This window comes from Eurytemora carolleeae, unplaced genomic scaffold, assembly GCF_000591075.1.
Source record: "Eurytemora carolleeae unplaced genomic scaffold, Eaff_2.0 scaffold179, whole genome shotgun sequence".
In the NCBI taxonomy this organism is placed as follows: domain Eukaryota; kingdom Metazoa; phylum Arthropoda; class Copepoda; order Calanoida; family Temoridae; genus Eurytemora; species Eurytemora carolleeae.
This window is the reverse complement of record NW_019396088.1, coordinates 73953-87322: the sequence shown is the minus strand read 5'-3', so window position 1 is coordinate 87322 and position 13370 is coordinate 73953. Positions and strand designations below refer to the sequence as shown.

The following is a 13370-nucleotide window of genomic DNA, read 5'->3' as shown; positions in this document are numbered from 1 at the left end:
TTAGCTTATTGGTACAATTAACCAGACAAAAATTATAGAGAGCAAATATCAAAATAAAAACAAATACAGTAAACAAAATCAGAATGACGATCTAAATTAGATGAATTATGGATTAAAATTGTTTTCCACTTTCTTCGAAAAATTGAAATATCACATTAACGTTTTCAGATGGGTCCGACTTTAAAGTGTCGCCAGGGCTTTGACCCTTACAAAACCACACACATGTTTTAAGCCTTGGATATGAAAATTTCAAAGCTGTGTAGCAATTGTTTCTAATCTCAATTTGAAAGGAGTATTTGGAAAGTTCCTGATTGAATAATTTGGAAAAGTTTTCTGAAGCCCTCTTTGAACATTATAAAAAGGATTAGAGTCACTTCAGTAGACAATTTCTAGGGCGTAACAAAGGCTAAAAAAAGAATTTTTTTTTCTTTAAAATTAGACTTTTTTTATCATTCGCATATATATATAAATATATATATACATGTCTACATAGCTGTCCGAACGGCTGGACCAAATTGGCTGAAATTTTTTGAGGGAACCTATGGATACCTAAACTCGATTTTTTTCTTCAAAATTCAAATTTGTTTTTAAAGTGTTTTAAAATTCCACGGGTAACGGCGGGCACTTCAGCTTCTTTGTAATATTAAGCTTGATGTAAAGAAAGAAAAAGACTATAATAGAGAAAGTAAGAAAGAAGAATGTTTAGAAAGAATAGTAATTAATATCTCATTAGTTTGTGGCGATCAAAGCATTATAGAGATATATAGAACATTTTCCATGATAATCTAGTGTATTTTTCAAATCCATTTCATTCCTTAAAAGAGGATGTGTTAAGCCTTCTCTTTGGGTATGGAAGACAGACGAGGGAGCCCAAGTTACCTATAGTTCTCAAATAAACCCTGATTTTGAATATCATTTATCCTTTCAATAATCTCAAATCCGTTCTTAAGGGATTAAATTAATACATACTAACCATTGCATGAAGCTCAATGAAGTATTGTGAAAAAGTGAACAGCTGAATTTTAAAATACGTAATCGCTTCAAATTTAAAGTTTCAACTTTGGATATTGAGTTTTCAGGCACAGTTTAAGCTGAGCTAAAAACTTTAAAATAGTGGATATTGAGATTAATGCTTGATCCTCTCTTTTTCATAATATCGAGACTAATCTAATCCTGAAAAGTGTATAAAATTCAACCAATCAGAGTCGCGTATATGAAGTCGATAAATTTGAAATTTTGCGCGCCATTTAAGATTTTATAATTAAACCCGTTTTTGATTTTTCTCTACTAGACTATATCCAAGAAAGAACGGTTTAAGAAGAAAATCAAAAGTGTGTTCATTGGATACTCAGATTAAGTAATCAGGTTTAGGGATATCTCATTCTAAAGTTTTCAGCTCAAAACACCAAAATTTCATACCAAACGATATTTTTCGCATTTTAAGAGTGCTAATAAATAAAGTATAAATTACTAAACAATGAAAGCGTTGCGAACTGTAATTCATGATATTTATTATCCTTATTTTAATGTAAAGACATGTTGTAATAATTATATATTTGTATATATTATATTTGTATCTTTGAAGAGAAATATTTAGTATTATTTTTTCATCACGTTGTTTTTTTGCAACTTTCTGCTACAGCTTTTGAAGTCTTTTTTTCAGTTTTTTGTGTCTGAGCAAAGTTTAGACATTCTTCTGTACAATGTACACCTTCCACTTGAAGAGCCTGAAATTTAAAAGAATATCGTTGAACGAAACTCCCGAGTTTCCTTTTTGGTGTTTTAAAATTTGTGTAGATTTTGATTTAAGACATTTGAAAAAAATGGAGAATATTATCAAACTGAAAAAAATAATATTTCATTACAAAAATATTGATATTCACAAAACTGCCTAACCCCATTCATTTTTTTCCTTTTTGCGCGCAAGAGAATATTTGTACCAAACAGATTATCAAGTACAATTGGTGGCAACTGAGAAATGGACAAATTATACATGACGTCACAAGTGTCAAATAAAAATTATTTTTTTCGGAAATATAAAACTGTTGACACTTGTGACGTAAGAATACAGCTGTACTGAGAGTGTACAAATTCTTCATTGCCATCTATTGTACTTAACAATCTATTTAGTTTTTATTGTGTCCAGCTGATATAATGGAAACATGGCTGTAAAGTCCCCTTTTTCGTTTATGAATGCCTCTATCGAAGTCTCAGAAATCTCAGAATTCTCAGAGACTTAAACTTTTGGTTTGGGCTTAAAGGGACTGTAAGCGTAATTTCAAGTGACCATTCATACAAAAACAGAAATGTCTGATTCACAGCGGCACCCTCAACAGCTTTGTCTGATTGATTGTTATAAATTAGATACCATTGCAATGTTTATGATTTTAAAACTGATTATTTTCACTTTTGGTATCTTGCAAAAGTGCATTTTTTCCACTGCGGGAAAACATATAATAAATATCATAATTAAACACTATTAATCATAAAAAAATGACAATATTTTCCCCATTACTGATCATATAAAGGAAACAGGTTTTAAATCAGGTATTGCCATGTTTGCATGGACGGTCACATAAAATTAAGCGTACAGTCCCTTTAACCAATTCAATTGAACTTGTAAAATCTTTTAATTTAAAGAACCTTTGAACTCTGTGCTATCCGTATTATATCTGTGTTTGAAATCATCTGAATAATCCTAATTAATTCAACTTCTCTGTCTCTTCTCTGGAAAATCAAGACTTTCATCAAAATATTAATTTTAAAATAAATCATATTGCAGCAAATTTACAACCATACTTTTCATATAATTAAAGTACAATGACAAACTTAAAGAAATATCATGGCCACAACTAGTTTCTGAACTTTCTACCTTAATCCATGATGGTCAAATTTTGATCAATGTTTTAAAACAAGAACATATAATAAATAATAAGCCACATATTTGTAAACCTTAACAGTGAACATGCCAATATATATTGCGTTGTAACTTTGTCTGTATCCCAACTACCTTCATTAGTTTAACTAGGATTCAATTTAACTATACTTATTAATATATATGGTTCATTAAACAAATATTTAAAATATATATAGTTCATAAACCTAACCAAATTAATTTAGAATTGATATAGTTTATAAACCAAACCAAATATTTAGAATATATATGGTTCAAAAACCAAACCAAATATTTAGAATATATATATAGTTTAAAAACCAAACCAAATATTTAGAATATATATGTAGTTCAAAAACCAAATCAAATATTTAGAATATATATATAGTTTATAAACCAAACCAAATATTTAGAATCCACGCAATCCGATTAAATTCAATTTTATTTTTCATTCAAGAATTAATTTTTCAAGTTTGCAATCTGAACTGTTAGAAACCTTGTAATTACTTTCTAACGTGATTAACTTTCCACAGAAGATGTTCCCAACACTAGAAATGGCTAGGAATTAAAGGACTATAGAAATGAGAAGCAGGACTAGGAATTAAAGGACTATAGAAATGAGAAGAAGTACTAGGAATTAAAGGAATATAGAAATGAGAAGCAGGACTAGGAATTAAAGGACTATAGAAATGAGAAGAAGGACTAGGAATTAAAGGACTATAGAAATGAGAAGAAGGACTAGGAATTAAAGGACTATAGAAATGAGAAGCAGGACTAGGAATTAAAGGACTATAGAAATGAGAAGAAGGACTAGGAATTAAAGGACTATAGAAATGAAAAGAAGTACTAGGAATTAAAGGACTATAAAAATGAGAAGGACTACGAATTAAAGGACTATAGAAATGAGAAGAAGGACTAGGAATTAAAGGACTAAAGAAATGAGAAGCAGGACTAGGAATTAAAGGACTATAGAAATAAGAAGCAGGACTAGGAATTAAAGGACTACAGAAATGAGAAGGACTAGGAACTAAAGGACTATAGAAATGAGAAGAAGGACTAGGAATTAAAGGACTATAGAAATGAGAAGAAAGATTAGGAATTAAAGGACTATAGAAATGAGAAGAAGGACTAGGAATTAAAGGACTATAGAATTGAGAAGAAGGACTAGGAATTAAAGGACTATAGAAATGAGACGCAGGACTAGGAATTAAAGGACTATAGAAATGAGAAGAAGGACTAGGAATTAAAGGACTATAGAAATGAGAAGAAGGACTAGGAATTAAAGGACTATAGAAATTAGAAGCAGGACTAGGAATTAAAGGACTATAGAAATGCGAAGGACTAGGAATTAAAGGACTATAGAAATGAGAAGAAGGACTAGGAATTAAAGTACTATATAAATGAGAAGGACTAGGAATTAGAGGACAATAGAAATGAGAAGAAGGACTAGGAATTAAAGGACTATACAAATGAGAAGGACTAGGAGTTAAAGGACTATAGAAATGAGAAGAAGGGCTAGGAGTTAAAGGACTATAGAAATGAGAAGAAGGACTTGGAGTTAAAGGACTATAGAAATGAGAAGAAGGACTAGGAGTTAAAGGACTATAGAAATGAGAAGAAGGACTAGGAGTTAAAGGACTATAAAGTTTTAATCCAGCTACAAATTTCTTTCATATTTATACGGAATATTATTTAGCGTTTTTTATTAAAGGGACTGTCAACGTAATTAACTGAGACCCCCATTCCATGTTTTTTATTAAAGGGACTGTCAACGTAATTAACTGAGACCCCCCATTCCATGTTTTTTATTAAAGGGACTGTCAACGTAATTAACTGAGACCACCATTCCATTGTTTTTTATTAAAGGGACTGTCAACGTAATTAACTGAGACCCCCATTCCATGTGGGACATACGGACATCAAAACATTACTCTTTAAACTTTCGTCTGAGTAAGAACAGTGAAGATATTTTTGTTTTCCTTGCATTGGTTTTCTGTCAGACAATTACTTGTGGATTCATGCAGCTCAGACAGAGATGAATGTTGTCAGATTTAAAAATTGCATGATAAAACTCTTAAAATGAAAGGCCGCTTTAAAGAAATTACATTAACAGAGTTTTTCATCTTGTTTATTTTTAAATGGCTGTTTCTTTGTAATTAAAAAAATGCTTTTTATTGTTTCAATTGGTTTTCTGGAAACAAAAGTTTTGTAATTTGAAAATCTACAAATTTTTTATGCCAGGATATCCTGTTTTTTTATTTTTGCTAGGCTAGATCCCATTAAATAAGTCAAAGTGAATAATTGTAGAGCTTATTTCAGCCACACTAACAAGAAGGTGGTTCCCGTTGTGAAAAGAGTGAAAAAATGAAGGAAAATATTGCATTACATATGTACTTGAATATGCATATTTTTTAACATGAACTCTGTGGAAATTTTAATTCTTCAAATCTTTTAACAGATTTCAAACTTTAATACATTGTATACATTATACCAAGGTTGTATAATAAGGTTATAGTTACTCTCGTTGCTCTCTAATGTACGGAAAATGTCGACTCCTAAGATAGATAGATAAAAACTTTTTAACACAACCTTGCATTATACACATAAAGATAAAAGTCATTTGAAAATGATTAAGATTGATTTAAGAAGAATTTATTGCAAAGAATAAATTATCATGTTTTGCAGGTTACACTGATCAAAGATTATTATTTTGTAATTATTTGTTCTCATGATTCCGGAATTAAATTTCTGTAACGCTTGAAGCACGAAACGGAACCTAATCTAGGGAAAAAAGGTAATTTAATACGAACTGAAAGTGTACACTGCAGTGTGCACTTTGCGGTACACTGTGGAATAAATAACTTTAATACATTGTATACATTATACCAAGGTTGTATAATAAGGTTATAGTTACTCTCGTTGCTCTCTAATGTACGGAAAATGTCGACTCCTAAGATAGATAGATAAAAACTTTATAACACAACCTTACATTATACACATAAAGATAAAAGTCATTTGAAAATGATTAAGATTGATTTGACATCCATTTATTCTCAGAATACTGCGTAGAATTTATTGCAAAGAAAAAATTATCATGTTTTGCAGGTTACACTGATCAAAGATTATTATTTTGTAATTATTTGTTCTCATGATTCCGGAATTAAATTTCTGTAACGCTTGAAGCACGAAACGGAACCTAATCTAGGGAAAAAAGGTAATTTAATACGAACTGAAAGTGTACACTGCAGTGTGCACTTTGCGGTACACTGTGGAATAAATGTGAGAGGAAAGAATGGTACACCCTGTATGAGAGGAAAGAATGGTACACCCTGTATGAGAGGAAAGAATGGAACACCCTGAATAAGAGGAAAGAATGGTACACCCTGTATGAGAGGAAAGAATGGTACACCCTGTATGAGAGGAAAGAATGGTACACCCTGAATAAGAGGAAAGAATGGGACATCCTGAATAAGAGGAAAGAATGGGACACCCTGTATGAGAGGAAAGAATGGGACACCCTGTATGAGAGGAAAGAATGGGACACCCTGTATGAGAGGAGAGAATGGGACACCCTGTAGGAAATGAATAGATTGGAATCAAGTTCTCTTTAGAAATAATGAATCTGGGTTCCAACCAGAGAAAAGAGAATAATATTGTCTAGTTCCAATATTTTATCAATGTTTTCTTTTACTTCTTTTCCACAATATTTTCTTTTGTAATAATAATAATAATAATAATCATAGTTTAAAATAAATGATATGATTTTTTCACAAATTACATCTGGACCTTAAAGATTTCTTCTGCTTTTCTGCTAATTTTTTTCATGAAGATGTCTGTTTTAAAAAGTCGCAAATAAAATCTGCAAGATAAAAGTGCTCGACAAAAGAAACATCACATCATTGGCAAAAGCGCCCTTAAGTTTAGAGTACATTTTTATGTACATCCTAACGAAAACAAGAAAGAAATTGATTGTGAATATTATTTAAAAAGTTCTTCACTTCAGAAAGTTCACTACTCCGGCACGCTGCAATGTACCAACTAAAGGAACTAAGGAGACCGTCCCCCCTCCCCCCAGTACAGTACTCGGACCGGTTTCTCATTTAGAAACCAGAGAACCGGTTCAGTTTCAATTGAAATACAAGAATCAAGGTCACTACGGGAGAACTTATTTAACTATTTATGAAAGCTAAATATGAGCAAATACAAGTGTTCTACACTATACAGGGTTTCTCAAATAGCAGGAAATCCATTTAGTCCTTTTACAAACAATGGCTTAATAAAGCTCTAAACCGGTTCCTTTCTCCCAACAGGGTTTCCCAAATAGCAGGAAATCCATTTAGTCCTTTTACAAACAATGGCTTACTAAAGCTCTAAACCGGTTCCTTTCTCCCAACAGGGTTTCTCAAATAGTAGGAAATCCATTTAGTCCTTTTTACAAACAATGGCTTACTAAAGCTCTAAACCGGTTCCATTCTCCCAACAGCTTAGAAATCAGGACTTGCCAGGAAAACATCATCTTTTTTGAGTTCTGATCGACTACCCCTAGATGTGTAATGGAAATCCCAAAATTATCACATTCTTCAATAAAAATGTAGGGGTGGGTTTTTCTGTAAAAATCTTGGGGTCCTCGAGAAGATATTCAGGAATAAAACAGCTGAGCTGTGAACTTTAGGATGGTGGATATCGGGATTAAGGCTTAATCCACTCTTTTTCTTAATCTCCAGATTAACATAATCTTGCAAGATTATCTTAAAAGTGTATGAAAAACGATACAATTCAGATTAATATTTAATCATCTGAGAAACTGTAGCAGCCAATCAGAGAAAAGCGGTCAACCAATGAGAGAACAGAAATATTCTCATTGGAGAAAACAATTAACGGATATCCAAGGTGAGAGAAAAAGAGTGGATTAAGGACTAAAATGAAAAGTTTCCACAGTGGATATTCGGATCAAGAAGTCAGGATTAAAGTTTATCCATTCTAAAGTTTTCAGCTCTGAAGTCTGGTATCTATAGTGGTATTCAGAAACCTATGGAATGTTTTTGTTTCGCTGGAATTCGTAATTTGTAGAACTCATTTTTACATATGTACCCAGAGGCCGATTTTAAAGAATTTGAGCCACGGTTTAAATTTAAGCTGCGGCTCAAATATGATTGGTTCCACTCAAAAATGTATTCAATTTTTTAAGATTTAAGCCGGCGCTCAATTGAAACCGGTTTTTGGAGATTTGAAACGCGGCTTAAATTCATTATATTCGGACACAGGTCCGGGAACAGTTTTTAGACAAATTTCAGCGGTAACAAGAAACAAATTACAAAATCCATATTGAAATAATTCCACTGTTTTCTAGGTACCACTGTACTGTTTCATTTGTATAGAAATCAAGAAAATGTACTAAATCTGGTCGTGCAATTAGTTTAATCTATTGACTTTTTGAACCATTTGGTCGTTTAAACTATAATTGCACGTGGTGGTACCACATGTAGTAGTTCAAACGATAACATTCTGTGCGCATTTGGACAAAAAAATAGTTCAAATGAACAAAATATTTAGTTGCTCTTTTGAACTATCTTTTTGGTACATTTTAAAATATTTTTTTTTGCTCATTTGAGCTATTTTAAACTATTTTCGTTTGAACTATCTTTTTGATAATTTGAACTATTTTTTGGTTCATTTGAACTATTCTTTTGCTCATTTGAAAGCTATGTTTTGGTTAATTTGAACTCAATTGTTTTGCTCATTTGAACTACTTTTTTTCTCATTTGAACTATTATTTTGGTCATTTGAACTATTTTTATGTCATGTGAAATATTGTTTGTGATGATTGTTTGACCATTATTATTTCATGAAATATAAAAATTCTAAATGCATATTTAATAGTTTTAATGAGTAAATAATGTGTTGTTTGAACTACAGGAAATGACGTCATTATCAATAGTTATAATGAACAATAGTTAAAATAATCATTAGTTCAAATGATCGATAGTTCAAATGGCAGTAGTTCAAATGCTGATCCACCAATCTAAGCTCTGCACTTATGTTTGGCCTTGAATCTCGGCCTCGAATCAAGAAAACTGCAATCCAAAGGACACAGCGGTTCTCAGAGAAAACATAAAAATTAAATATTTTAAATAGTGTCAAACTATGCTTTAAAACATTAACATTAAATACTTTATTCAAAAAGACTAAATCAATATTTAACTCACTTATAAATAAAAATAAAAATTCATTTTTATTAAGATCAATGTCAACAAAAAAAAATTAGCTTGCCTAGAAAATATGCATGAAAACCTGTATGAAATAACAATTGTACAGTGTACGAATCCAGTGCTTAGGATCCATTTAATTTTGATGCGAATCCTGAATCCCGGATCCTGGATCAGCACTAAAAAAATAGAACCGGATCCAGGTCATGAACATTAAACATTTAAGATTTTTTAAAACAAAAAAAGACATTTACAATAATGCTTCTTCTTTATTTCGGTTATTTTTATGATGTTATATGAAACCATTCAGAGATAAGGAAATTTTTATAATTCGGATCCAGATCCAGATCCAGAAAGCCAAAATGTTACGAATCCTACGCACTGAACAAAACAATATAAGAAACACTTATATTGGATTATAAATTAAGAATAAAAACCTTAATTCTCTCAACCAAACTGATCACATTCTTGCACTCGCGGGACATAAACTCCTAATAGGAAAATACTATTTAATATTGAAAACTTTTTACAAAAAATGCCTTTCAAAAGGGTTCCACAAAAACAAATTATTCTTGTGTACAACACAACTGTGTTTATGGTTAAAAATTATCGAGTTAAAGTCATCGGACCTACAGGGTTACCCACAAAGGATGAGACTTCAGAGACGACATTACAGAATGTCTGTTTACATATATTCATAACTCCCTGAAACTTTAAACCTCTTTCTTTTTTTGCCAAAACATTTAATAAACCATTTAAAACCTATATTGAAGGTATAACACTTAAGTTAACCCTTGGAGGGTCATATTTAAAGAGTTTTAGGTTGTCTTTTCAGTCTTATTCTTTGTGGGTAACCCTGTATTAAAAATATAATGCTCTCAGAAAAGATTACTGCAGTAAGTATTTTTCGTTAAGAATGTGATTCAATATTTGTTTAGTAAAAATTCATCGATTATGCAAAAATGAGACTTAACGAAATATGAAGTCATGACTATTTTTCCAATGTTACATATGCACTTAATTTAGTCTCAGACGTAAAATATGAAGTCATCACTATCCTTCCAGTGTTAACATATGCACTTCAGTTTGTCTTAGACGTAAAATATGAAGTTATTACTATTCTTCCAATGTTAACATACGCACTTCAGTTAGTCTCAGACGTAAAATATGAAGTCATGACTATTCTTCCAATGTTAACATATGCACTTCAGTTTGTCTCAGAAGTAAATATGAAGTCATGACTATCCTTCCAATGTTAACATATGCACTTCAGTTTGTCTCAGAAGTAAAATATGAAGTCATCACTATCCTTCCAGTGTTAACAAACGCACTTCAGTTTGTCTCAGAAGTAAAATATAAAGTCATGACTATCCTTCCAGTGTTTACAAACGCACTTCTGTTTGTCTCAGAAGTAAAATATAAAGTCATCACTATCCTTCCAGTGTTAACAAACGCACTTCAGTTTGTCTCAGAAGTAAAACTTTGTCCCGATTAAGGTCAATTGTAGTAAACTAAAGTTCGGTTGTTGAAATTTCATTTATATTAAAGGGACTGTAAACAAAACTTCCAAGTGACCCTCCATTGCAAGAATTGTATCCCCGATTCTTAACAGTACAATTAAAGCCATTGTGCCTGGTTTTAAAACTGTTTATTTTCATTCGTGGCTTCTCTGCAGAGTAACTTGCACATATTTAGCTTCAGAAAAAATTGAGAATCTTCAGAAATAAACACTTTTTAACAAAAAACCAGTTTACCACATTATTGATCAGATTAAGGAATTTCGATGGTATCGTTGTGAATGAGGCATGCCCCTTTTGGATACTTGTGACGTCAAAAAAAAATCTACGTTATATTGCAAAACAAACTTCAATGCAAAGGGGTTGGTACAATGATACGTACCATCTGTGGGAATCCTATGTTTATGTACATAAACTGTGTCAGATGACCAAAAAGAACACAGTCCACTGTTGAGATATCATCACCAAGGAAATATTTTTTATCCCCCAGCAGTTCAGATATAGATTTCAAGTCCTGAAATATAGTTCAGATATAGATTTCAAGTCCTGAAATATAGTTCAGATATAGATTTCAAGTCCTGAAATATAGTTCAGATATAGATTTCAAGTCCTGAAATATAGTTTAGATATAGATTTCAAGTCCTGAAATATAGTTCAGATATAGATTTCAAGTTCTTAAATATAGTTCAGATATAGATTTCAAGTCCTGAAATATAGATCAGATATAGATTAGTTCAGATATAGATTTCAAGTCCTGAAATCTAGTTCAGATATAGATTTCAAGTCCTGAAATATAGTTCTGAAATAGATCATGAATTAAGTAGTACGAAATAGACAAGACCTAGATCATTTCTACACTGTCTGAAAAAATACTCATGTTTTTGACCGCCCAGTATATTGCAGTATTTGCTATAATGTACAATACATATTCATTTTTACCAATATCCTTTCTTACAGAAAAACCCATTATAGGAATTTTCCATGAGTATAGTATAGATTACGAGGATAGAACAGGAGAAGTAAATTATATAAATTTAATCGTTTTATGTAATAAAAGTTATTCAAAATTACCTTCTAATATAAAACTCTCGGAGCTTGGGCAATGAGAATTCATTGTTTAACATATTATTAAAATTTACGTTTTTAATTTAGCTATAATATTGAAGTTTAGAATCAACTGTTTGGGTTTGTATGGATTGTAGAGCGGTTTTATATTTTTTTCTAATTTAGTTTAGCTTGCCGTGATAAACTATTTGGTCAGAAATAGAAATTGTGATGCGATAGGTTTCATGGTTCCGTTATACTCTTTGTAGGTGTTAAATATATTCTTAATGGCGACTTTCCAAGCTCCGCGGTTAGAACAGACTTGGGAAGTTGCCGCTTGGGAAATTGCACATTTGGGAAGATACCCCTTGGGAAAAAGCCTCTAGTACCCAACATTATTTTGTACTCTTGACCCAATTGATAGTACATAGTACAGTAAAGTCTAATTCACCGGTTCACTACTTTCTTTAGGGGTGCTTCACACCGGGGCTCTCAAGGTTTTGATGAGTCAAACAGTGGATCATAACTACATATCTTATATCTACATATCAGGTGATCAGTGAAAACAAATAAAAATGAGAAAAATCCTATTTTCTAACTTTTTTACGAAATAAAAATATGTGTGTTTTTTAATAAGAAATTCAGTTTATTAATTTAAAAAAAATTATTTTTTTATCTTGATTCTCCCTTAGTTTTTAGTTTTGATACCTTTTCATTTCATCCATTCTATGTATCTTTATATCTCATGGATATCCGAGACCGAATTTAAAGAATTTGAGCCGCGGCTCAAATTTTGTTGGTTCCACTTAAATTTGTATTAAATTTTTCAAGATTTAAGCCGGCCCTCAATTGAAACCGATTTTAGGGGGAATTTAGACGCGGCTTAAATTCATTAAATTCGGAACTGGTTCGCAAAATTTTATATTTCAAAGTTTTCATCCCATCCATATAATCCATCTTTTTATAAATATATCCGACTTGGTTTGAAAACTCCATATTTTCATCGGTTTCATGCCATGCAATGCCATCCCATCCCACTCCAATATCTGTATGGTTTTCATTGCTACCATCCTATTGTTTATAAATATATCCTACTAAGTTTGCAAACTCCCATATCTGTATGGTTTTCATGGCTACCATCCTATTGTTTATAAATATATCCTACTTGGTTGGCAAACTCCCATATTTCATGGTTTTCATGTCTTCCCATTCCATTAATCCAACTCCTAAGCTTGGTGAGGTAGGGTTGAACATATCCCCAGTTCCTAAAAATAATGTTCTTAATAAATAAATTCAATTTACATTAATTTCATTTTTTATTTTAATTTTATTTATTAAGTTGTTTAATTAAATGGACTGTTGTGTGACGGTAAGATATCATACAAGGATCTTTCATCTATTAAAAAAAAATCAAGATAATGGTTTCCTGAAACAAAATAATAATAATCTTAAAGGAAATCATTGATCAGTTTGGGCCTTCGAGACATCTTTGAGTGGGAAGATTTGTTTAGTTGTAAAAGTAATTCTAAAAATTTTTTTTAGTTATTTTAAAGGAACTGTAGACAAAACTTCAAGTGGCCCTTCATTTGTACAGTGGCGTGTATGGAGGGCAACTTAAAATTACACTTACAGTCCCTTTAAGATGAAAATCATGTAAAACCAATGATGGTTTCTATTTTTGAAGACAACTCGTTATCCTTCGTAAAATAT

The 13370-nt window shown here is 31.4% G+C and overlaps 1 protein-coding gene across 1 annotated transcript; it reads right to left on the bottom strand.

Annotated features, from left to right (window-relative positions):
• Positions 1-9484: 9484 nt before the first annotated feature.
• LOC111718338 (failed axon connections homolog) lies at positions 9485-13147 on the bottom strand. The gene is made up of 4 exons (XM_023493902.1): positions 13137-13147; positions 12826-12925; positions 10999-11130; positions 9485-9590 (listed from the first exon to the last, which is right to left on the bottom strand). Exons 1-4 carry the CDS (start codon positions 13145-13147, stop codon positions 9516-9518), a joined length of 318 nt encoding a protein of 105 aa, XP_023349670.1. The 3' UTR covers positions 9485-9515.
• Positions 13148-13370: the final 223 nt, after the last annotated feature.